The sequence below is a fragment of the Clarias gariepinus genome, chromosome 13 (genome assembly GCF_024256425.1).
Source record: "Clarias gariepinus isolate MV-2021 ecotype Netherlands chromosome 13, CGAR_prim_01v2, whole genome shotgun sequence".
NCBI lineage: Eukaryota > Metazoa > Chordata > Actinopteri > Siluriformes > Clariidae > Clarias > Clarias gariepinus.
In genome coordinates this window covers 25,231,223-25,254,493 of record NC_071112.1, presented here as the reverse complement: position 1 = coordinate 25,254,493, position 23,271 = coordinate 25,231,223, and the positions used below count along the sequence as shown (strand labels likewise).

At 38.3% G+C, this 23,271-nt stretch overlaps 1 protein-coding gene across 3 annotated transcripts in view; it reads right to left on the bottom strand.

Moving 5' to 3' along the window:
• Positions 1-23,271, bottom strand: part of sptbn5 (spectrin, beta, non-erythrocytic 5) — a 48,316-nt gene that overhangs the window by 17,827 nt on the left and 7,218 nt on the right. For all 3 annotated transcript variants that reach the window (XM_053509480.1, XM_053509481.1, XM_053509479.1), the window contains exons 7-44: positions 20,284-20,918; positions 19,877-20,015; positions 18,426-18,649; positions 18,170-18,323; positions 17,843-18,043; positions 17,522-17,728; positions 16,920-17,082; positions 16,662-16,798; positions 16,322-16,531; positions 14,144-14,296; positions 13,920-14,050; positions 13,538-13,789; positions 13,155-13,442; positions 12,151-12,394; positions 11,827-11,963; positions 11,639-11,738; positions 11,291-11,461; positions 10,939-11,103; positions 8,984-9,210; positions 8,557-8,743; positions 7,848-8,030; positions 7,644-7,757; positions 7,397-7,554; positions 7,182-7,314; positions 6,832-6,977; positions 6,488-6,602; positions 6,300-6,410; positions 6,018-6,197; positions 4,678-4,881; positions 4,041-4,190; positions 3,701-3,805; positions 2,206-2,394; positions 1,976-2,131; positions 1,675-1,866; positions 1,494-1,589; positions 788-906; positions 578-692; positions 164-277 (exon numbers count right to left, since the gene is read on the bottom strand). In XM_053509480.1, coding sequence (XP_053365455.1) covers positions 164-277; positions 578-692; positions 788-906; positions 1,494-1,589; positions 1,675-1,866; positions 1,976-2,131; positions 2,206-2,394; positions 3,701-3,805; positions 4,041-4,190; positions 4,678-4,881; positions 6,018-6,197; positions 6,300-6,410; positions 6,488-6,602; positions 6,832-6,977; positions 7,182-7,314; positions 7,397-7,554; positions 7,644-7,757; positions 7,848-8,030; positions 8,557-8,743; positions 8,984-9,210; positions 10,939-11,103; positions 11,291-11,461; positions 11,639-11,738; positions 11,827-11,963; positions 12,151-12,394; positions 13,155-13,442; positions 13,538-13,789; positions 13,920-14,050; positions 14,144-14,296; positions 16,322-16,531; positions 16,662-16,798; positions 16,920-17,082; positions 17,522-17,728; positions 17,843-18,043; positions 18,170-18,323; positions 18,426-18,649; positions 19,877-20,015; positions 20,284-20,918 — 6,705 coding nt within the window. The remainder of the gene's footprint in view (positions 1-163; positions 278-577; positions 693-787; positions 907-1,493; positions 1,590-1,674; positions 1,867-1,975; positions 2,132-2,205; positions 2,395-3,700; positions 3,806-4,040; positions 4,191-4,677; positions 4,882-6,017; positions 6,198-6,299; positions 6,411-6,487; positions 6,603-6,831; positions 6,978-7,181; positions 7,315-7,396; positions 7,555-7,643; positions 7,758-7,847; positions 8,031-8,556; positions 8,744-8,983; positions 9,211-10,938; positions 11,104-11,290; positions 11,462-11,638; positions 11,739-11,826; positions 11,964-12,150; positions 12,395-13,154; positions 13,443-13,537; positions 13,790-13,919; positions 14,051-14,143; positions 14,297-16,321; positions 16,532-16,661; positions 16,799-16,919; positions 17,083-17,521; positions 17,729-17,842; positions 18,044-18,169; positions 18,324-18,425; positions 18,650-19,876; positions 20,016-20,283; positions 20,919-23,271) is intronic.

Below are 23,271 nucleotides of genomic sequence, written 5' to 3'. Positions count from 1 at the left end.
TAATAATAAATAAATAAATAAATAAATAAAATTAACATTCTTGGTAAAATTAACTGTGGTGCAAGGAAAGTATAATAGTAAGACAGATAGTCTTCATGTCTTGTTAAACAGAGCAATACTATTGATAAAACATTATTCATCTTGTGTGTGTTGGAATACTTACAGTGCTTCTCTCTTGGATAACTCTGACCTCTCGTTCCATCTCCTCATGTCTGCGTATAAGATTCTCTACACTCTCTACATCCTCTCCATAACCTTGGCCCTGTAGTAACAGAATCTGCAATCCCATGCAAAAGAACATGAATGCTACGTTTTCTACAAGACTTTGGGTTGGAGAGTCTGTCTTTAATACCTTTTAAGTTTTATACTCATGGAATCATAGAATTGATATGGAATATGATGAAGTATGGCAAATTAGAGTACTGCAGGACAGCAGAGGTACATTTTACAAACGCAGACTTACATTCACTCCTACATTATTGTAGAAATGTCATGGAATATGATTTATACAGAACTGACAAAATCATGATAATCATCTATATAAAAAAAAAAATATTTTTAAAATAAACAGCTGTACCTTTTCATTTGCCCTGTCCCTGACTTCTTCAAGATCATGGATCAGAGAGTGGACCTCCAATGCATCTTTTAACTTCCTTTTATAAGTGCTTAAGTTTCCATGGAAATTATTCCATCTGTCAGCAGAAGCAAAGCACAAATGTTGGTATGATAATAATACATAGAATTTAGAGAGAGCTAGTTAATATTATGCAACAGCAAGTCAACTGACTTTTCATTCAGCTGCTGTCTGCGCTCCCTTACAGTGACCAACTCATCACAATCCTGTCTTTCAAGTTGAGCTGCCAGGTTGTTGATGGCCTTGATGTGAGCATCATCAACAGTCACATCCTGGCAAAAGAGATTAAGGACATGCAAGCATAACTTTATAGCTAAACATTTTTATAACACAACAATTTTTTTATGTAAATACCAAAAGCCCATAGGGGAATTTCCAAATAACCAATTACAAAGGAATGTTTCTCAATACACTCTTCCTCCTCCAGTTCTTCATCTTCCTCCTTCTTTCTAATGCTGTACTACTTACACCTGGCAAGTGTGCCAGTGACTATTTGATTCTAGCCCTGGTAATATTTAAATTTCAATTGATTACTGTCCAGTGACCCTAACCTCTGAGGTGATGAAGTGCACTTAAAAGACAATGGCCCAGTCCAGTTTGTTTACTGATCATAAGGATCCACAGATAATGTCATCACTGATGTCCTACACAATACTCTATTTTTATAATTATTAATTTATTATTGTTATTACTAATATAATAATAATAATAATAATAATAATAATAATAATATATTATTATTATTATTATTATTATTATTATTATATACATCCTTGGATAATGAACTGCATGTTACGGTGTGATACAATATGATACGATCATATTGTTAAATTGTGAGAATCACCTTTCTGTGACTTACCCCAAGGCTGGAGCTTCTGAACTCACTTAGTTTCTTTAGGAGTTGCTGGCAATGTTCAAAATCCTCCCCAAGATCCCCAACATTAATCATGACCTCCTAGAGAGGAAGGAAAAACCTATTATTTAATATTTTGTCTATATTTTGTTACACATACTATAAGTCTAAGGATTGTCTTTCTTACCTTTTGCCTGATCCAAACTTCTACCTGCTCCACTTTCTGAAGGAACTCAAGAAAGTCACGGTGGCCCTCTAGAACTTTTCCCCGGGCAGAGATAGCAGCTTTCAAATCCTCCCAGTGAGAGATCAGGGCAGAGATGGTTTCTTCTACCTCACTGGACTTTGGATGATGAAGAAACACCAGCTCTTCTCCTGTCTTAATGGATTAATATGACCAAGCATAATGAAATAGTGTAAAAGTCAGGGATCTGTCATAAACACACGGTCATGCAAATACAGTACATGCCACCATATACAGAACTCACCTGCTGGACTGAATCTATTATTTTTCCATGAGCCAGAATCTCTGCCTCAAACACTTGATGCTTCTGTAGTAGTTTCATTTTGGCCTGAAGGTTGCTCAGGTCCACTTTGGAATCCTCCTGCATCTTCTGCATGCGCTCCGACACCCATTCTTCAGCCTGAATTACAATTAATGATAAACAATTACAGAACATCATATTGCTCTGATAGTTAGTGGTGAAGTGGTGTGTACCTCAGAGGCATCCCGGGTGAAGATGCAAAGAAGCCTTGAGAGCTCAAGTTCCTTTCTGCGTTTCATGGCCATATCTCTGATGCGCTCCCTCCGAGATTTGAGAGAGTTCAGTGTGTTTTTGTAGTTGCTCTTTTCTCTTGTCACCCCTCCTTTGCTCAAACGGTCAGCTGATTCCTGAAGTGCAAGCATCTGCAAAATGGAAGATCATTAATAAACAATTATTTCTTAAAGTCTGTCCAGAAAGTATTCAGCCATATAATGACTGGATGACATGTAAGAAACTTTTAATTGCACTTCTAGTTCTCACAATATCAGTCGCTAACCTTTGCTGATTGCAGGCCATTCTTTACATTCTCAGGTAAATCAATTAGGCCAGGTGGATCAATTTCAACAGATTCTCGACTATCTTATATCTTGTAACATTTTTCCAACACTTTTTTTTCTCCTCATGCATCATCCCCAAACCCTTTTGAATCATCCGAATAATTTACACAGAAGAATGTTTAAGCTTAATGCAAAATTAGATTCGGATTTGTTGCTCAACTTGATCTGCCTAATTAAGCAATATCACATAGGAGGGAGTGTTGTGATGCAGTCATGGGCATAAGAGTGTAGCCTGAGTATTAAAGGCTACCAAAGCCATGTTGATATTTAGCAGAACATCACAACCATATATACTATATATTCTTGCAGAACTAACTACATGCTACTTTTGGCGGCTGATCAACTGTTAGAGACCATACAGTAGTTAGTGAAAGTAACAAAGGTGAAAGTAGTTTTAAATTCTTTCCACTATTATGTAGCCAAAAGGTGAGGAGAATATACCATGGAGATGGTGGACAGTCCTGTAAATATCCTAAAGTAAATAAAGTTTCTCGTTAGATTTAAACTTATTCTGCTTTAGAATATCAGCTCTGTTAATTTCTGTGTTCTGGGGTTAAATCCCAAATAGCGTTTAATGGATGGCTGTACCTTGTTTCACACACTAAGCAGTGCCCTTAATTACAGGTTAGAGAGCGATTTGGGATTCAGGCTAGTGTTAGAAGCTTTGTAGCTATAACTAAAAGAACACGGAGAGTTCAGACCTGATTCAAAATAAATTAGAAGCAGTTATTAATGAGACAAAGTGTTATTTAACATGACACAATGTTATCAGATGTGTTTTCCTGCTGAAAGTGCTTCTGTGATTGGTTTTGAACTGTCAGAGAGTTAGTGTAGTCAACATATATTAGAACACCTTTAACATGGAGTGATAGATATAGTTATGTTTAATAGTGGCTATTACTAGTAATAATAGTAGATATAGTTAACGTTTTACAGGGTCTAAATCCAAACGATGTGGTCCTCACCAACATTCTGTAAACGGGTGGGAAAAAATAAGCACACATTTCACTTTAAGTGAGAAACTACGTGTTAATAAAATAAAGAAAATGAGTTAATCATTAGGCTAGAACTTAATTTTAGAAAAGAAATGACAACGAATAAAAGTACAAACTTTGTCTTCCTGAGTGCTAAGAAGTTTTTCAAAGGCTTCATGGCGTTTTATCAGAGTTTCTGTCTCATCCACTGTTGACCCCAATTCACTGTTTTTCAGCTGGACCTGCAGATCAAATAATATTTTTTTAGGAAATTCTAGTCAAACACAAGATACAACTTCGGAATAAAAAGGTATCATGTTTCAGCTACATGTTAAATCCACCGAGTGTTCATTTCTTCACCAGCAAAGGAGACCTCGGCCCAAAACCTCTGCCAAGTCAACTCATCATTTAAAAATGTTTATAGTGCCAGTCTTATGCCTAAACTTAAATTAATCTGATGTGTCTTTGAGTTCCAACCTCTTGGGTGTTGGTGATCTTCTCCATGTGTGCAATGTCTCTGTAGAACACTTGTTCCTGATAGGTGTTCTCCAGCCATTTTTGCTTGGATTCCCAGTTATCTGTCAGCCTCTCTCTTTCACTCTGCAAAGCTCTCAGTTTGTCTTGGACCTGGGAAACAAAAAGCACATTTATAGATTATAATAGTGTAATATAAGTTTATTTTTCCCAATCACAAATACTGTTGCTGACATCCAACATTCCAGCTGTTTTTTGTTTTTGTTTTTTTACAGCATGCTGTTTTGCTTTTTTGTTTGTTTCACCCAAATGAGGATGGGTTCCCTGTTGAGTCTGGTTCCTCTCAAGGTTTCTTCCTACTACCATCTCAGGGAGTTTTTCCTTGCCACTGTTGCCCTCGGCTTGCTCACCAGGGACTATCTGACCATTTCTGATTCATACACATTCAAATTCCATACAAACTTAAATAATTCTTTTAATTGTGTAAAGCTGCTTTGGGACAATGCCAATTGTTAAAAGCGCTATACAAATAAAGTTGAATTGATTAGAATTTTTGCTGTTTTTAAATTTATTTTAACATAACATGCCATTTAATACCATTGATAACCCTGATATAAGAAATGACTAAAGGGATCCTCACTTCCTGACGATTGGGAATATCTTGCTCCTGTAGGTGTTGACCCATAGCTACAGCCTGCGCGTATGTCTCCTCATGGGCCACAATCTCAGCCCACAGCTGTTGATGCTGGAGAAGCTGCAGGTCACACGTGGCCACATCGCGAATAGACTCCTCTGCCTTCATGCCACTCAGCACTTGAGCACACCACAGAGAGTAATCCTGTACCTAAGGACCAAAGTGGAAAGATTCTGGTATCTACTGTAGTTGTTTTTTTTTTAACCAACATAGTTGTTGTTGGAATAAAACACAACAGGGCCTGTGTTACAGTAAAGTAATCAGTGCTCTGAAGGCAGTTGCCACCACGAAGTTGATATTTCTATGATAACACTATGTCCTGAAGTGTTTTATTCCTCTTATGCATCAGCAATGCTGCAATGATTACAGTTTACTATTAATCAATCTTTGGCATCACATTTAACATAGTGGAACATCCATGAGACAAATCAGATCCTATCATGTGCATTACAGCATCTTTAACAGTCATTCCCTCACCAGACATTCTTTTCTCTTTTTTTATTTGTTACTGTGAAACCAGAAGGTGCAGCGTCCTCTGTCCTTGGAATTTACAAATGGGACACCTTTTCATAAATGGTCAATTGACTTTACATTTGCTATACAAATAAATACAGTAGATATTACACTTCCTGGAATATAAACACATTGTTTCATTCATTTGTTATTAGCTTTAGAAAATGTAGAACTTTCACCTTTTCAAAAACATGCCTTTAAAAATTACATTTAAAAGAACATAGATAACATTAGATTTGTAATTGCTCCGTGTGTTTGGGACTGTGATTTTTCCACCCAAATCTCCATCAGTGAGCAGTTGGTAACCTTAACAAAGTGGACATCATGGTAACAAAAAAACAATAGGTCTCTTGCCTATATACTAGCGATAATGGGTTTGATTATGGTAGCACTATCTGGTGTCACCTATACGGGGATGGATTTACTTTGAGTATGGGTCCTTTTTAGGGCTCTTCCTTACGTCATGTCAGGGAGCTTTTCTTTGCTACTGTTGCCTCTGGCTTTTAAATTGACCTAAGCTATAAATCTATTCAATTTATATACAGTATTTTAAATGTATTTCGATTTGTTTTTCTTTTTTCTGTAGAGCAGCTTTGTGCCAATTGTGAAAGGCACTATGCAAATAACACTGAACTAAATTAAACCTAATATAATTATCAAAGAAATACGAAATTAACAGCACTTTGTTTAATTCCTTACTCTGCCCATTTCCTTTCATTTTAAGTAAGTGGACAAGTAAAGCTAATAGGTTTGAGAGACAGCGAGAGAATTACCGTCTTGAGGAAATAGTAATGCTGTTTGGCAAGCTTCAGCTTTTGCTCCCTTTGCTCCATGCACATGCGGAGCTTCTCCCAACTTTCCACCAACCTCTGCTGTTCGTGCTGGATCTTTCCTCTTAGTTCTGGGGAGCATTGGTCTAAAATGGAGTCTGCAATGTCTAGTAGCTCCTGCATCTATACAAATACCAAAGAAACACATGAATAAATTATGAATAATATCAAAATCACTGTCACTGTCAATGTGTTTCATTGAAATCTTGGAGATGTTTTTAGTACCTGCAGCTCGTTTCCCGCCAGCTCATTTACCAGTGCTTCATGCTTCCTATGCTGCAACTCAACCCCTTTCAGGTCTTTGGCGATATCATCAGGCATGCACTTGTATCTGTCCTGTTGGATCACAGATGCAGTCAAAGGTTACCACACTAATCAGCATCATCATGGAATTTATTTTTGGCTTTCATTACCTCTATGTTTCCAAGGGCATCAGTCAAGTCTTTATAGACCTTGTAACATTCCTCAGATTTATGTAAATTCTCTTTACGACTTTTGGCCAAGTGCTGCAGCTCATCCCATGATTCCCTGACAAAAAGCAATAAAAGCACTCATTGTAAATTTCAATGCAAAAGTACAATTCTTGTAAAGGTAGCTGGATAATATTTTACCTACGATGTGTTGCAGTTTCACAGAGTGTCACAACAGATCAACTCACAATTTATTCCCCTACTACAAAAGCTAATAGCTTGCTTTAAACGTTCGCTGAGGTTTTAAAATGCATGATTTCTGTGCTGATTTGTTTGTGTGCTGGTACCTCAGTAACTCCTGTCTTTCTTGGATGAATTTACTCTCAGGGTGGTTGTTTTTTTTGAGTCTGTGAGCCAGCTCTTGACATGAACGCATCCTCTCCCTTCCCACATCTAGCTGCTTCAGAAAGACCTCAAACCTTCTCTGCAGGTGCTGTCATAGATCAGGTGACACTCAGGTGAATTGTTGAACATTTATCACGTGCTTTAACCCAAATCGTTATCTCTTTATTGAGGATTTACTTAAAAAAAAGTCATTTTACTGTCATAATGTCTTTACAAATCATTTTTCTGCTAAATGTTAAAACCAGGAAATAGCATTTTTCTTTCTTTCTAACTTTCTCACAAGCTGTCTCACCAGGACATGATCATAATCGGAGCCGTAGTCATCTGAAGCGGCAATTAACCGCTCCTGTGAAATCCACTCCTCCAGTTCTGAAGACTCCCTCTTAAATTCATGCAAGTGGAGGACATCCTGGAGTTTTTGCTCTCTGTTCCATGAAGCAAATAACATACACAATTCACATGACATGTTGGTACACAGTTAAATACTGAAACTGTCTGGGCAATTACCTTACTGCTGCTGAGTGCTGTAGTTCAGTTAGCTGATTTCTGATGCGGCTGTAAGGTCTCTTCACTTCCTCTAAATCCCATGCATGTACAGCCTGGTCCACACTGGACTTCAGTTCATCCACCTGGGCAGAAAGTACCTCGATCTGCCCCTCCACCATCTGCACAGATAAATTAATTCCGATTTAAACCCATACAAACTGGTTAACATGTTATAAACATATTAACCCAGGTTTAGCTTCTTGCTTACTTGATGCTGCTTCACAAGGCTCTGTGTTGCTGATCCATTTTTGCCATAGTCAGTCCCCAACAAAGCTGATGTCTCAGCTAAGCAAACTTCTAATTCAGCACATTCAAGCAAGATCTGCACGTAATCATATATAATTACACAAAAGCCACACTTTAGCATGAAGCACACAGAGAACCCTATAGTCTGCAGAATAGGAGATGGTACCTGTTCTCGCTTGACTGCTTTGTTAAGGTGGGAAGAGCGTTTATCACAAGCATCCTCTAATTCTTCCCAAGCTGTAGACAAATGCTTGCACCTTTGGAGCACTTCCCGGTTGCCCATAGCCCTGCCTCTTTCCAGTACACGCTGAAGATACTGCCTGTGGGCATTAACTTCAGCTTGCAGCTCCTGTTTAGGGTACAGAAAAGGCTTATGTGTGAAGAAGAAGCTCACTCATCATCTATACTGCTTTATCCTGTATACGGGGTCACGGGGGCCTAGAGTCTATCCCAGCAGACTTAGGTCACAAGAGGTAGTACTCCCTGGGCAGGGTTTCAACACACACACACACACACACACACACACACACACCACTTAATTTTGGGAATGCCAATTAACCTAATCTAAATGAGCACCCAGAGGGAACCCACGAAACAGAGGAAGAACATGCAAACTCCATGTTCCAGGTGGGAATCGAACCCTCAACCCTGGAGGTGCAAGGTGAAGGTTCTACTAAAAGAGGATTTGAGAGTTCAATGATGGCACAAATGTGATGTTGAGTGGTACTTTGGTATAATAGATATATACAGTATAGTCTAGAATATACAGTACAGTCAGTTCTAGAATTAATCAACTTAAATAAAGTGGACAGTGTTGATCTATTTAGGAACTTTATGAATGTGTTTTTTTATATACGACTGTTGTGGAATTTTACTTTGTGTTTCTGCAAGAGACTGATGGCCCCAGCCAAGGATTTGGTATAGCTACTGGTATCTGCTACAGGCTCGTGTTCAGCAATCCAACTAAGTTCCAAATCCACGTCATGGTAAAAACTATAGAGTGCCACATCTTCTTCTAACTGGTTTCTCCGTTGATCAAGAGGTTTTTCTAAAGACTTAAACCTATAAAATATAAGAAAGAAAAATTAAATAACACTCTTATATTGTACAGTATATAACTTAACTAACATACAGAACATATGGAAATTATAATAGTACAGTGGATAGTACAGTGGACACATTTGACCACTATACAATTAATTAATTGATTATGGTCAGATTATTTAAGGCTCTTATTTACAGTTCATTATATTTGAAATTATTCTATAACAGAATTAACCATAGGACATTTTAAGAGCTCACAGTTTCAGGTACTTGTCTGTCTCATGAAGAATTCTCTGAGAGTCAAAATGATTCGTAGCCAGGTGTTTGGCATGGGTGACAATGGAGTTAATTTTGTCTGCAAGTTCCTGAGCTTCCTGCTCAACCTGCTTGTGTTCCTTTAGGAGCATTCGACTGGAGCGAAGATCATGGCCTTTGGGTGCATACTGGAGCATCCGCTGAATTTCCTCAATTTTAACTTTGGCATCCTGGAATAAGGTGCTTAGCTTATTTTTTTTCACAATACAGAAGTTAAATTTTATGCATGGAAATTAAGGTTGAAAGGTGCATTACAACATTAAATTGTCTGATAATAGACTTGTTCAACATTTGATTGATCTTGTAATAACACAGTTATTTTAAATGAGGAATATCTTCTTTCCCAGTAAATTTAGTTATACTAAACCAATTACAGTGGAACCTTGGATTACGAGCATAATTTGTGCCGGAAGTGGGCTCATATTCCAAAACATTTGTAAACTTGTAAATTAAATTTTACAATGAGACATAATGGAAACCAAAATTATTCATTCCACAGCTTAAAAAAATAAATACATAAAAATAATTAACACAAAATATAAAATAAAAATAAAACACCAACAATTACCCTGCACTCTACCTTTTAAAAAAAGTAAAAATAAATCCCAACAGATTGTTGTTTTCGTTTATGCGCGCAGGCGCTGTGCGTGTGTGTGTGTGTGTGTGTGTGAAGCCTCTCCCGTCCCGAGAGGGAGTATTTGAACTGGCACGGTGTCAAATTAAGCGTGCGCACACACACATAAGAGAGGTAAAAAATTTGTTGGAAAAATTAGCAAGGAACATTGCTAATGACACTCGTGTGAGCGCATACTAATGGAATCACTGCTGTAACATAAAACAAGCAAAGAAATGAACCTGGACTTTACCTTCTTTTTCACGAAAAGAGTCGTGACAGAGCAGTGTTTCTGTGTAGAGCAGAGTGTGTGTGTGTGTGTGTGTGTGTGTGTCTGTGTGTGCGCGTGTGTGTGTGTGTAAAGCAAAGAGGGGGTGCGTCACACACATACAAACACACAAACACACAACAGGCGAGAGAGTGTGTGACCCGGCACGGTGTTGCGCAGCATAAGAGAGAGCAAAACCGTTGGCTCAGTTGTGATCACGTGACGCTTAGCGTCAAAACAAGAAGCGCATGCGTGATACATGATACTCGTACTCATAAACCAAGACTTGCTCATTTTTCAATACAAAATTCATTAAAAATCTTTGCTTGTCTTGCGGAACACTCGCAAACCACGTTACTAGCAATCCAAGGTTTCATTGTATACAATAAATATATAATATTCCAATTTATAACTAGTGCTGTCAATATCAGCACATTAACGAATGTGATTAATCCAGAAATTTTAACGTTGGTATTGTTTAACGCAAATTAACCATACAAAACGTTAGCAGAATTACTTCCAAAGTGCATAACTTTGCCTTCTTGCAGCGGAATAATTATTATAATAATGGATACAACAACATTTATCTTCAGCCCTTACCGGCGTAGTTTATTAATGACACAAACAGATACACCGCTCTTTATGAGCCAAGTGCAGAGAGAGAGAGAGAAGAAAAAAATTCCCTTATATACACCTGCTACAGACAAGGATCACAAAATGATTGTTGCTACAAGGAGATTTGAATTTAACAGTTGTTAAATGATATTGTTTGAGATATTATAACACTGTATAATCTGTTTCCTCTAACCAGTTATGCATTTCTTTATGCCAACATTGCATGGTTATGATACAAGTAAATCTGAGTATTTTAAAATTGTAATAAATAGTGATTCACCAGAGTGATTAAATTTTGAACTAGTTTGGATTTGAACTAGATCGATCGGCAGGACTATTTATAACACTTAAGCAAGTGATAATATTATCAATATTAATTATGCATTACTAGTTTAAAATTACCTGAAGTAGCTCCATGAGTTGTTCCTGTTGACCAGCCTGTCTCAGCTTGTCCCCTCTCTCGGCCATTTTCCTTTGGAGCTCATTCCATCTGCTCTGCACTTGCCGAGCCTTTCTCCGGATGCTCTGACTATTATAGTGGTCCTCAGCCAGCATTGCTTCTCCTGCCTTCTCAATCAAAACAAACCCAGCATCATTCTTAGACGTGCCTTAAGATTTATCAGAAACAATTATCAAAGGGGTGGAAATGAGACCTTACTAATGATTGATTTTGTCACATTTATTTAAAAATCATCCATCTATTTGTTTCAGTGTACATAGTAGACAGTTTTTTAGTGTACCAAACTATGTGTACCTCAATCAGTCTGTCCAGACGGACTTGATTGGCCTGCATCTCTTTCTCTGCTGCTTCATGCCTTTTTAGTTTGCGCAGAATGTTGGTTGGGTCTCTGTAAGATTCATCCTCAGCTATCTTAAACTTCTCATCCATCCAAATTAGTAGCTCTTCTGCATCTCTGTAATATTCCTGCCAATGGAAAACAATGAAGTATTATAGTTTTAACATTATTAGGCTTTAAAAACTAATTAGTGCTGGTTGTTATTGGACAGTGCTAGTTGCTTCAAGAAACAACTACTTGGCTGTATTTTACAGTACATATGTCCAACAGTCAAACTTTTCCGTATCATATGTATGTAGCAATACTTGGTATGATTTGGAGGCAAGTAATTCCAGATGTCTTTGTCTGCAGCTGTCTTTGAGCTTCTTGTATCGTTCTTCAATGGCCCAGGATCGCTGCTGAATCCTGAGATTAAAGTATAATAGAATATTTAGTAAACACGCTTAAATTAAATAAAGAAAAACACAAATTATGAGTGAAAGTTTCTCCTCACTGTTTGGATGCAAAGTGGTCTTGAAAAAGATTTGAATAAGATTTGAATAAGAACTTTATGTTTTGGTCAAGAGCACCAAGCAATCCCTCCAGCTCCTCTTGACGGGCAAGTAAACTGCGAACGGCATCTACAGAGTCCTACACGCACACACACACATACACACACACACACATATATACAAATTTCATTACCAAACTAACAAAAAAGCATTCTGAATCAGTACAGTTAAAATAACACATAATTAGAACAATTGTTTTTAGCACTGCTTATTTTGTATTATGCTGTACTTTAAATGTTTCCCCGAACAATGACAGATCGTCTTACCCCTAAGTCTTTAACCTTTAACCTGGCTTCATGACCAGCTATTGTAGAATCTATTCGATCTGCTTCTTTGTTCCACTTTTGGAGTTCAAGTGCTTGTTCTAACCGCCTGTTTCGACTGGACCAAAGTTTGTCCAACCTGCTCCATTCCTGGTTCAGCTGAGCCAGCATTGGTCGGGTATCCTTAGCAACTTTTCCTTCAGATGATGCCTCCAAAGACTCAGCCAGCTTCTCCATGTTTTTCAATCTGAAAACAAATGGGCCATTATAGCCTGTATTAAGATGCTTGCTTTTCTAATATAATAATTTTAACCCACTTTCTATATTTGTAATAGAAAATGCAATAGATTTTAGAAAATTTTGTTGTTCTCAAATTCCTTAATTGTTTGTTTATTTACACCAATCAGCCACAACATTATGACCATCTGCATAATTTTAAGTAAGCCCCCCATTTTGCAACCAAATCATTAATACACGATGTGTTCTGACACCTTTCTCTGGTAACCAGGATTTACCTTTTCATCAATTTGATCTACATTAACGCTTCTATTGGACCAGACTATGACCTGCTCTAATGCAGTCGTCTAGCCATCACATATTGACCCTTCTCACAATATCTACAGTTACAATATCTTATTATAGGGGCCAGATTGTTATGGCTGGAGGACTGGAGGTCCAAATTGCAGGTATCGTGAAATGTTCTTAAGCGGTCAGAACATACCTAAAGTGATACAGAAAAGGAAAATTGATGAACTGTGTGGCCAAGGCTTACTGATGCACATGGGAAGTGAAGTTTAGCCCATGTAGTCGATTCAATAGAAGAGCTACTGTAGTTCAATTTAAAGAAAGGTTAATGTCACTTTCAGTAGAAAGGTGTCAGAACAGACAGATCATTACTGCTTTGGTGGCAAAAGTGGGGACCTATTCAATATTAGACAGGTGGTCAAAATGTTATGGCTGATCAGTTTGAGGACTTGATGGACTAGTGCAGCCGTGCATTACAAAACCTTTCTCTCTGCTGCTCAATCTCCAGCCTCAGTTCCTGGTTTTCATTCAACAAGGCTTGAGCAGAGGCAACATCAGAGCTATTCTCTTCTTCAAGCAAGCGTTCCTCTATTGCCTTAGACCACAGCAGCAAATCTCTGGACTCCTTCTGGAAGAGTTGCAGGCGTTGAGCCTCCTCTATAATTCTCTGCCTTTTCGAAGCCTGACCCTTGACCTGCTGCAGCAACTTTTCCAAAGCATAGACCTCCTCCATGATAGCAGCACTCTCTGCAGGGCTGCAGTCACGCTTCCTACAACGTAGGTAGGGCAAGCTCAATGAGGAGAAATGAAAAAGTATATATAATTGAGGAACAATTGTGTAACATTGTGTGTCACACAGACTCACATTCTGGCCACACTCTTTAGGTATTCTATCTTTCTCTCAAGGGCTTCAATCTCCCTTTCAGCCTGGGAGTGACTCTGTTCTTCAGCCTTCAGGGCCGATGCTGAGCTGCCCACACCAGACATATCCAGCTGGACCAGTTTGTCCAGGAGCTGGGATTTGGCATCTTCACAAGTGTGTAAGAAGGACTTGATATCAGCTGAGCTGAGCAGTTCCTGAGCCCTCTCATCCTTTAGGGCCTGTATATGCTCCCACCTGAGGACAAGTTTTTATTTTAAGTACAATATACCATTGACACCTTCGAATTTGTTTACATGGATTTTGGGATTTGCATCGTATATTGATTCTGAAGTTATTATCAGGGTCTAAAGCTATTTCCTCCTACCTCTTGGTGACCTGAGCATATCTGTCCTTAATCTCTCTCTTCTTGCTGTGTTGCTTTTTCAAAAGATCGTCACCCAATTTAGTGATGCCATCAAGCTGCCCCTTACCACTTGCCAGCTCCGTAAGAAAATTCTTTGTGCAGAAATTATAATAGATTTAGCACAATTAAATTATGTGATGTATGAATGCAATTTAAATTATTATTATTTTTTTTTATACACTCACCTCGTATTTGGCCTGCAGAACCTCAGTATTTTCAGAATTAGAGTTGAAAGTGTTGAGAATGTTCTCCTTGTCCTCCATCCAGGACTCAAACTCCTCACAGGCGTTATAAAACCCATGTAACTGAGCAGTCTCATCCAAGATTTTTGTCTTATACTACAGGCAAAAAATAAATTTCTGTGATTACCTGATCCTTGACACACTGAGAATGGTGTTTGGAAAAAGACTTATGCTCTCAGAAAATCCAAATACTGTACATTGTGCATCTATCATTTCCTAGAATGCCAAATTCATTTAGTTAATGATCTAGTAATCTGCCATGCTCATAACCAAGTCAGAACAAAAGATAAAAACCGTCAATGCATTTGAAATTTGAAATTCTAATAATAACAAAACTACTTACAAAAATAACTTAACTTTCCTATTAAGCAGCTAATAGGAACAATTCGGTTAATTAACTAAAATTTTACCTAAGTAGTTAGCCTGGGCATAAACAGTGGAGATCAAAATTTGAGATTCTACAATCTACAATTTCCTAGATTTCAAGGTCACTGCTTAGGTCTTTTTAAAATAATCTAATCAGGAATAAAAGGTCTTTTAAGCATATTTCATGAGTTACATATATATTAAATACAAAACTTCAATAAGATTTGAAAATTAGAGAACACTTCCAGTTATTGGTGTTAAACTGCCACCTGATGCTAATTTCTTTAATTATCTGACAAACACTATTTAACTGGCAGCCTAACTTTCCAGTTTTCTCTGATTTTGCAAGATGGTGAGCTGTTCTAAAGTGACTAAAACCCTTAGACTGGCCTTCGTCCAGATGAAGGCAAAAGGGATGACCATTTCAGCCATAGCAAGAGAAGTTGGTCGTTCTAAATCTGTGATTTGAGGAAATATTGCATCTTTGCAATGTCACAAACTCATTTAAGTCCTACAAAGACAAATTCCAGAGAGGACAAGATAATGGGCGAATGGTTTAACCTTGCAGCTGGGATTGCATGGCAGTTCAGGGTGGAACAGAGTACGGATCTGTCTCATCAGTTTAATAGAATTAGGACTGAAAGCCCCCTCTGCTGTGACCAAACTTCTTTAGCAGACAGAATCAAAAGGCTAGACTAACCTTTGCTGAGAACAATTCACTTTAATGTTGAAAGCAAGTTAAATTTATTTAGGTCTGATGGAACATTATATTTGTTGACAAACTTGGGAAAGACTGACCCAAACTTTCTAAAGAAGTCAGTGAAAGATGGAGGGGGAAGCCTCATGGTTTGGGGGACGTTTTCAGCAGCAGAAGTTGGGCCTCTTATACCGCTACATAGCAGAGTGAATGCAAGTGTTTATCAGAACCTTCTTTGACAACATGTAGTTCCTTCCCTGCATTTATCACCCAATCAGCCAGCAATTTTCATGCACAACAGTGCCACCTGTCACACAACTAAATGCGTGAAGGAGTTCCCTAAAGCAGAAATAACGAAATAATGAAATGAAAAAAAAAATAATAATCCTTGGCAACAAAGTTATGGCCAAGAAACCCAAGTCACTGAACTATAGAAGACACTGGAATAATTCAATAAGAGTGGACCAAAATCACTCCAGAGCAGTGTGAGAGACTAGTGATGTCTAGTACACTTCCTACTAATTTTTGACTGTTGTAACCTTTAGAAATTTTAGTTGTAATGTTTCTCTGTGCTGCGGTCATTGTTGTTCTCTAATTTTGATCATTGTGTTTTTTACAAAATAAAGTTATTTATTGAAGTTCCTTGGTTATTTTGTAAAATACTGTTCTATTAGCATGGTTCTCTAATTTTGATCTCCACTGTATACTAAGCACCAAATGGTTATGTATAAAAATGTGATTCTTAATTAAATCATTAAATAATTTAAAGTGGGTGAAAAACTACTGTAACAAACTAACTTTCTTTGGCCAGTGTGGAAACATCTGTTTATACCTCAATGCTTCATTTTTTGGCCTCCAATCACTCTGTATTTTTAAGGTTGTACCTATTGAGATTACTCATAATCTCAGAATCTGATTATAATCTCTAAAATGCAACACTAATAAGGAGGGAACCCACCCCATCACCGAATAAAAACAGAAGCTCCCTAATTTCATAGTGTTTGAACTTCTACAAAATCGGAACGCATGCTTTTTGAGGTTTAACAGTGTATGTTTACCTGTAGTAGTTGACAGAGACTGTTAAAGTCTTTCTCCAAGCTGCTTTGTGTATTTTCTATGGTATCTTTCTGAAAATGGGGGTCTGGCATAGAAGTGATTGCGATTTCAGCAGTGCCCCGGCGCATGGAGCGGGTGCGGCGCGGCCGGCTCACTTTTCGAGTCTGGCTCTCTGGAACTGTGCTTATGGGTGCAGGTGGGGTTTTCTGCATCTTCATAATTCAAAATGCATACAGAAATAATGAATTAATAAATTAAACATCCATGACATGCATATGTAAATCTACCTAATGTTATATACAATGATATGATATCTTTTTAGTGATTTATGGAGTCTCTTACAGATGAAGAAAGATCTGTAATGTATGAAAAAGGCACCAGTTGTTCGTTTCCTTTACTATCCCGTGCAAGCATTTTATCATCTTTTTCTTTGCTGAGGATTGTCAGCATTTCTCCACGATCCCAGGTTAGTTTTATCCCTGAACAAAAATGTTCATGCAAAAAGATACAGTATGTGGTGGTGGTGGTGGTGGTGTTGTTCTATATTGATACTTAATATAAATATCAGATTAGCACTTTAATAATTCATGTGATTTGTACCTCTGTATTTAAACCTAATTTTGGCATTAAATTCCTGCATTTGTGGTAAGGCAGGGGAAGATTCTCTGTTTTTTACTGAAATTCGTCCTTTTTCCTTCACTGTCTCTCTTTCATCTCCTGATGAATCACTGTAGTTGACCATTTTGGTCTGCTGAGGTTCTGTCTGAATAGAACAGGGAAAAAAATCATTACAATTCATTTGATAAATAAAAAGAAGTACTGCATTTTGGATAAAAAATAAATATAATAATAATAATTATTATAATAATAATAATAATAATAATAACCAATCAGGTATGTTATCAGTTTTAATGGTTTTATTATTTATTTAAGTATTACAAATAAACATTAAAACAAAAGACTCCAAAGCAAAGAAAAAGAACCACAGACTCAAAGTTCTAAAGCCAATCTCATCAGTGTTCTGTGGCACGTGCCTGGTACAGCTTATGCCACCAGGGGGAGTCATGATAAGGTGCCCAATTAACATCTACTGTCTTTTTTCAGTTCAGAGGAGCAGAATGCTTAGCTGGATTGTTTAGTCCCACACCCTATCAAAGTGTAATCTCAGCAACCCTGCAGAAAACCCTAATAAAGTTACTTACTGTCAGTGGAGCCAGCTGGGCAGCACTCTGAGCTTGCTCACTCAGCCTCTTTATCTCTGAGGCATATGCCCCCATTTCCTTTTCCAGTCTCTGGTGGCGCTGGAGCAGTGCAATGGTGCTCATCTCATCCTTTCCATAATCTTCATCAGTTAGAAGGGGTTTGCGATCATTAAGCCATGAGTTTGCTTCTGCTGCATCAGCAAAATACTGTATGGAAAATAGTGATGAAGGGTTAAACAGACTCTTTTAAGCGATTTCTTACAGTGCACATTCTAGTTGTTTGGGGGTCTATCAGGTAGATGTAGTAGCAACAAACAGAACCTGTTTGATAACAATGGCTGCATGCAGTCTGTTTTTGCGGTTTGTAACTTGGTCCCTAAGCTGCTGCCACTGTTTCTGCAAGGTCCGGATCCATTTTTGGATATCTTTCTCGTTGGGGTGTCTCCCTCTACACAGTTCCTGACCCCTGGACACAACCTTGGAGCACAGAGATTCTTGTGACTGCACTTCTGCTTCCAATGTCTGCAAATAATATTAGAACATTTGCATTACGTAGAAACATCTGTTGCATAAAAACAACTTAATTCACATGTGAATAGCTAGGAGGCATTAATATTTCTTTGTTTTTTATTAATTAAAAAGTCAAACCTTATGGTTTTGAATGGCTTGTTCAATCTGACTGAGATCTCTGCCCAAAGATGCTGCTTGCACCAGAAGCCACTTTTCATAAATCCAAGCTTCCACTTCCTCACAGTCATGGAAGAACTCAAAGAGCTTCAGTTGTCCCTCCAAGGCTCTCCTCCTTTAAAAAGATCTTTAATCTTTAATAACAAACTACAGAACAACAGATTGCAAAAAAGTTTAAGAGAGTCTTGAACGATTATTTCAAATTCAAAGACATCACCTGTTCTGGCTAAGGGCCAGGAGGGATTTGTACTGGCTATTAAGCTCTTGCACGGTTCTCTGAACCTGTGAAACATCTCTGTGCTTCCCCCTTAATGCACTACTGCTGATGGTACTCAGTGATTCTCCAAGAGAAATGATCTTGGTGTCCAACAGTTCTTGTTTCTGGAGTAGATCCACCACATCTGGTAAATGCTTTCCAAGGTCAGAAGACCCTGCCTGAAGCTAAGAGTGAAACAACACAGAAGAACATTAAGTGTGATTTCTGGAACTTTGTTTTTACAGAGTTCTCATACTGCAATGTGTTGGATATCTTGTTTTTGTAATAATAAAAATAAGTATTTGCTATGTCTAAGTCTACAAACTCCAGATTTAAAAATTAAATCAAGAGAAAACATACATACAGTTATACACACAGTAATACAAAACCATGTAGTAAAAATGTGCTCTGATCTTACGAGAGGTAAACCATTTTGGGCATTATTTCTAAATATATATTTGGCACAGAAAATAGACATCTTATCACCCAAAGAACACCATACTCATGACAAGGAATAGTGACCACACCTGCAGACCTCTTCTAGACAAATAGTAATAAAGAAATTTTTTATAAAGGTAAAGACTCCTTCATACAGAATATTCTCTTACAACTTTATCGATCAGGAGTATATTTGTAAGGAAGAGTGGAATTAAAATAAAAATGTAGAGAAAAGAAAAATTGCCTTTACAAGCTATTAGCTATCAGTTATGAAAGTTTTCTCTTTTTTTCCCAAAAAGCTTCATTTTTGAATTGCATGTAAAATTTTTATATCGACTGTGCCTTTTTTTTTTTTTCCTAATTTAGTCGTGGCCAATTCCTCCCCGTCACTAGGGGGCTCCCACATTAAGGCTACTACTACCATTCAGCCGGGAGGGCCGAAGACTATCACGTGTTTCCTCCGAACTCCGACAGCATGACGCTCACGCACCGTTAGGGGCGGAGTAACACAGTCGGAGGAAAGCGCTAGCCGCTTCTTCCGCGTGCGCGAGCTCACAGACGCTCCCGGTTTGGATGTAGAGCTGTGATTAATGAGGGAGCGCGAGTACCTCTCATCCCTCCCCTCTGAGAGAGCTCGGCCAATCAGCTCTCTCTAGACCTCCGGCTGTGAGAGGTTATAGCATAGGGCGCGCACTTTACCACTGCGCCACTCGGAGGCCCCTACTGTGCCTTATGTTTATGAAATTAATTAATTCATTGATTCATCTTCTATACCGTTTATCCTGTGCAGGGTTGCAGGGGCCTGGAGCCTATCCCAGGAGACTTTGGGCACAAGGTGGGGTACACCCTGGTGCCAATCCATGGCAGAGCACACACACTATGGACAATTTTGGGAACGCCAGATTAACCTAATCTGCATGTTTTAGCCTTAACCTTACTCCACTGTATTTATGGAATTAAATGAAAATAACAACCTGTAGCTCTTTTAGGTCCAGAGAGATTAGCTCCGTGTCCTTGAGAAGGGCAAGCGTGTTCACCAACTCTCCGACAGAATCTCTTTTCTGCTGCAACTGCTGAAGTAAAGCTTGCCATTTTTTGGAGATATTCATTTGCCTGTTGTACACAATAAAGGACAGTGAAAGATGCTTGCCATTTGTTTATAGTAAGGACAGATAGGTACAAATGCATTCAAAGGATACTGTTTAATAAAAGAAAAAAGAAACATACAAGATTAAAAGAAAAAAAATTGGCAGAACATTTCTTGAAATAATTACTTTATTTTTGAAATCTTGTAATTTTTTAAAAGTGGCCCTAAAACATCATAACAGATAAAGTATAGTATAGTACTGTATGTCACAAATGAAAAAATCTGTTAACATACCTGCGGATAACCTGTTCCTTACTGTGGTAATTCTCCCTCTCAATTATAGCTGCCATCTCACTGAGAGCCTGAAAGCGAGGCTCACGAGCCAGCATATCAGTGCGTAAGGCTTCCAGTTTCTGAGCTGCAACCTGGGCTTCCTCCAGAGTCTCCAGTCGCTTTAAATCATCCTTCAGAACCAACTGCATTGTGTCCTCCAGGTAGCTCTCCCTGAGTGCTGCTTTACGGCCAAACTTCTGCGCTAGTTGCTCAAGTTGCTCCAGCTTTAAGAGGGCGATCTGCAGGTCGCGTTCCCGCTCATATTCTGCCCTCTCTAGCAGAGTCCAGGTCCTCTCAATATCTCCAAGGGTCTTACTTTCTGGAGGAACATAGGCACGCTGATTGTTGGCCATCAGCTTTGTACGCAGGTTAAAGAGGTGGGCTTCAATAGCTCCTCTCTCCTGGTACTTAGGGGGCTTCTCCACAGTGCGGAAGGTCTTAAAGGCAGCCACCAGCTGCTTCATGCCTGGCAGGGAGTTCGGGAAAGAACGATCATCCAGCATCACTATTTTGGTCCTGATCCATTGTAGTAGATCAGTGACCATGTGCTCATATTGCCTTTTCATATCATCCAGCTCTTTCAGGAGGTCTACAATCTGGAAGCAGAGTAAAGAATGATCACAGGTTTCAAAATGAGTACCTCTGATTTTTTTTTTTATCAATATAAGTAGGGTAGTCATGTTCCATGTTCCCCCACTGTAAGGCACCAGCCTATTTCAGATTAACCTGACACAAAAGCCACTAAAAGTATGAATACAAAGAAAACATAATAATATATAAAGCAGCTCTATTAGTAAGGTAAACCTCTATACACTAAAAGGGCCACAGTTTCCATAATAATTGTAGTGTGCACTTTGTAATGATAAACGTAACTGTTTACTTTTTAAATACATTATAACTTCTATATCTATCTATCTATCTATCTATCTATCGATCGATCCATCCATCCATCCATCCATCCATCCATTCATCCATCCATACAGTACATGCAGTTGTTTCTTGATGAATTAGAATATCATTGAAATGTTGATTTTTTTTCAGTAATTCAATTAAAAAAATTAAACTCAGATATTATATAGATCCATTACACACATACTGTGTAATGGATAAGAGTGACTGATATATTTAAAGTGTCTATGTCTTTAATTTTCTTAATTATGACTTACAGCTAATGAAAACCCAAAAATTCAGTACCTCAGAAAATTGGAAATGTTACTTAGGACCAATTAAAAAATGTTGGACTACTCAAAAGTATGAACATGTGCAGCACTTAATACTTGGTCGGGGCTCCCTTTGCATAAATTACTGACAAAAAGGACTGGAGTGTTGCTCAGTTGGCCAAAGTCCTCTTTTCAGATGAAAATTTATTTTGCATTTCATTTGGAAATCAAGGTCCCAGAGTCTGGAGGAAGAGAGGAGAGGCACAGGATCCAAGCTGCTTGAGGTCCAGTGTAAAGTTTAAACAGTCAGCAGTGGTTTGGGAAGCCCTGTCATCTGCTGGTGTTGGTCCACTGTTTTATCAGGTCCAAGCACGGCGCAGCCATACAGCACCTTCATGCTTCCCTCTGCAGACTAGCTTTATGGAGAGCTTATGGACTTGGCACCTGTTCACACTGCCAAAAGTACTGATACCATGGTACAGATTTAAGGCATGGTATCTCTATGCTTGATTGCCCAGCAAACTCACCCAACTTAAACCCCATAGAGAATCTGTGGGCTATTGTGAAGAGGAAGATGCAAGACACCAGACCTAACAACGCAGAAGAGCTAAAGGCTGCAATGCCACAGACTGATTGCCTCCATGCCATGCCGCATTGCTGCCGTAATATATATGTCTGGAGAATTCAGGTGTGTGTTCACACAATGCCAAGAGGGAAAGACATAAGCAATGGACTAATGGACAATGGACTATACAAAGAAAAACAATTGTTCCTGCACATCAATCTGGAAAGTGGTATTAACCATTTCCAAATAAGTTGCCATTCAAAGTTTTACAGTGAGAAACATTATTCACAAGTGAAAAGCATTTAAGACAGTTGGCAATCTTCTCAGGAATGCACATCACAGCACATTCACCAAAGACCAGACCATGCAATGCTCTGAGCAATAGAAAAAAAACAAGAACTACAGACCATACAGGCATCACTTAAATGTTAATGTCCATGACAGCACAATTTAAAGAAGAAGTATGGTTTGTTTGGAAGGGTTGCCGGGAGCAAGCCTCTTCTGGCAAAAAAGAACACGAAAGCACAGCTGAGGTTTGCAAATCTGCATCTGAACAAATCACAAGACTTCTTATGTGTCATGGACAGTTGAGACTAAAGTGGAGACACAGGACCTAAAGCTAAAGCTTGGTCAAAATTAGGTCATGCAACAGACAATTATCTAAAGCACACCAGTAAATCTACATCAGAAAGGCTGAAAAATTAAAGAATCAAGGTTTTGGAATGGCCTAGTCAAAGCCCAGACCTAAACCCAATTGAAACGCTGTGGTGGGACCTTAAGAGAGCTGCGCATAGGTGAAAGTAAATGCCCAAAAACTTGAAATGCCAACACAATGCTTTTTTGCTGCTAAAAGTGGATCTACGCGTGATTGAATCATGGGGGTACTTCATTTTGCCCATATATATATATATATATATATATTTTTTTTTTGGTTTATTTGTATTAAATAATTAATGGCACGTTGTTGTTGTCCATCTGAGGTTGTATTTGGGTAGTATTAAGACCCACTATAATGAGATAATTTTTATTATGCTTTATACAGAAACATTAATAATTAAAAGAGGGTGTATTAATTTTTGAACATGACTCAATCAGATGGTCAATCATCAAATTATCAACAAGTTAGCCTCCAAACTATAACTAAGTGTGAAGGTATTAGAGCAGTCTTTAGTTACAACGACATCTAGCTACTTATACACACCCTTTGCAGTGCTGACACACTCC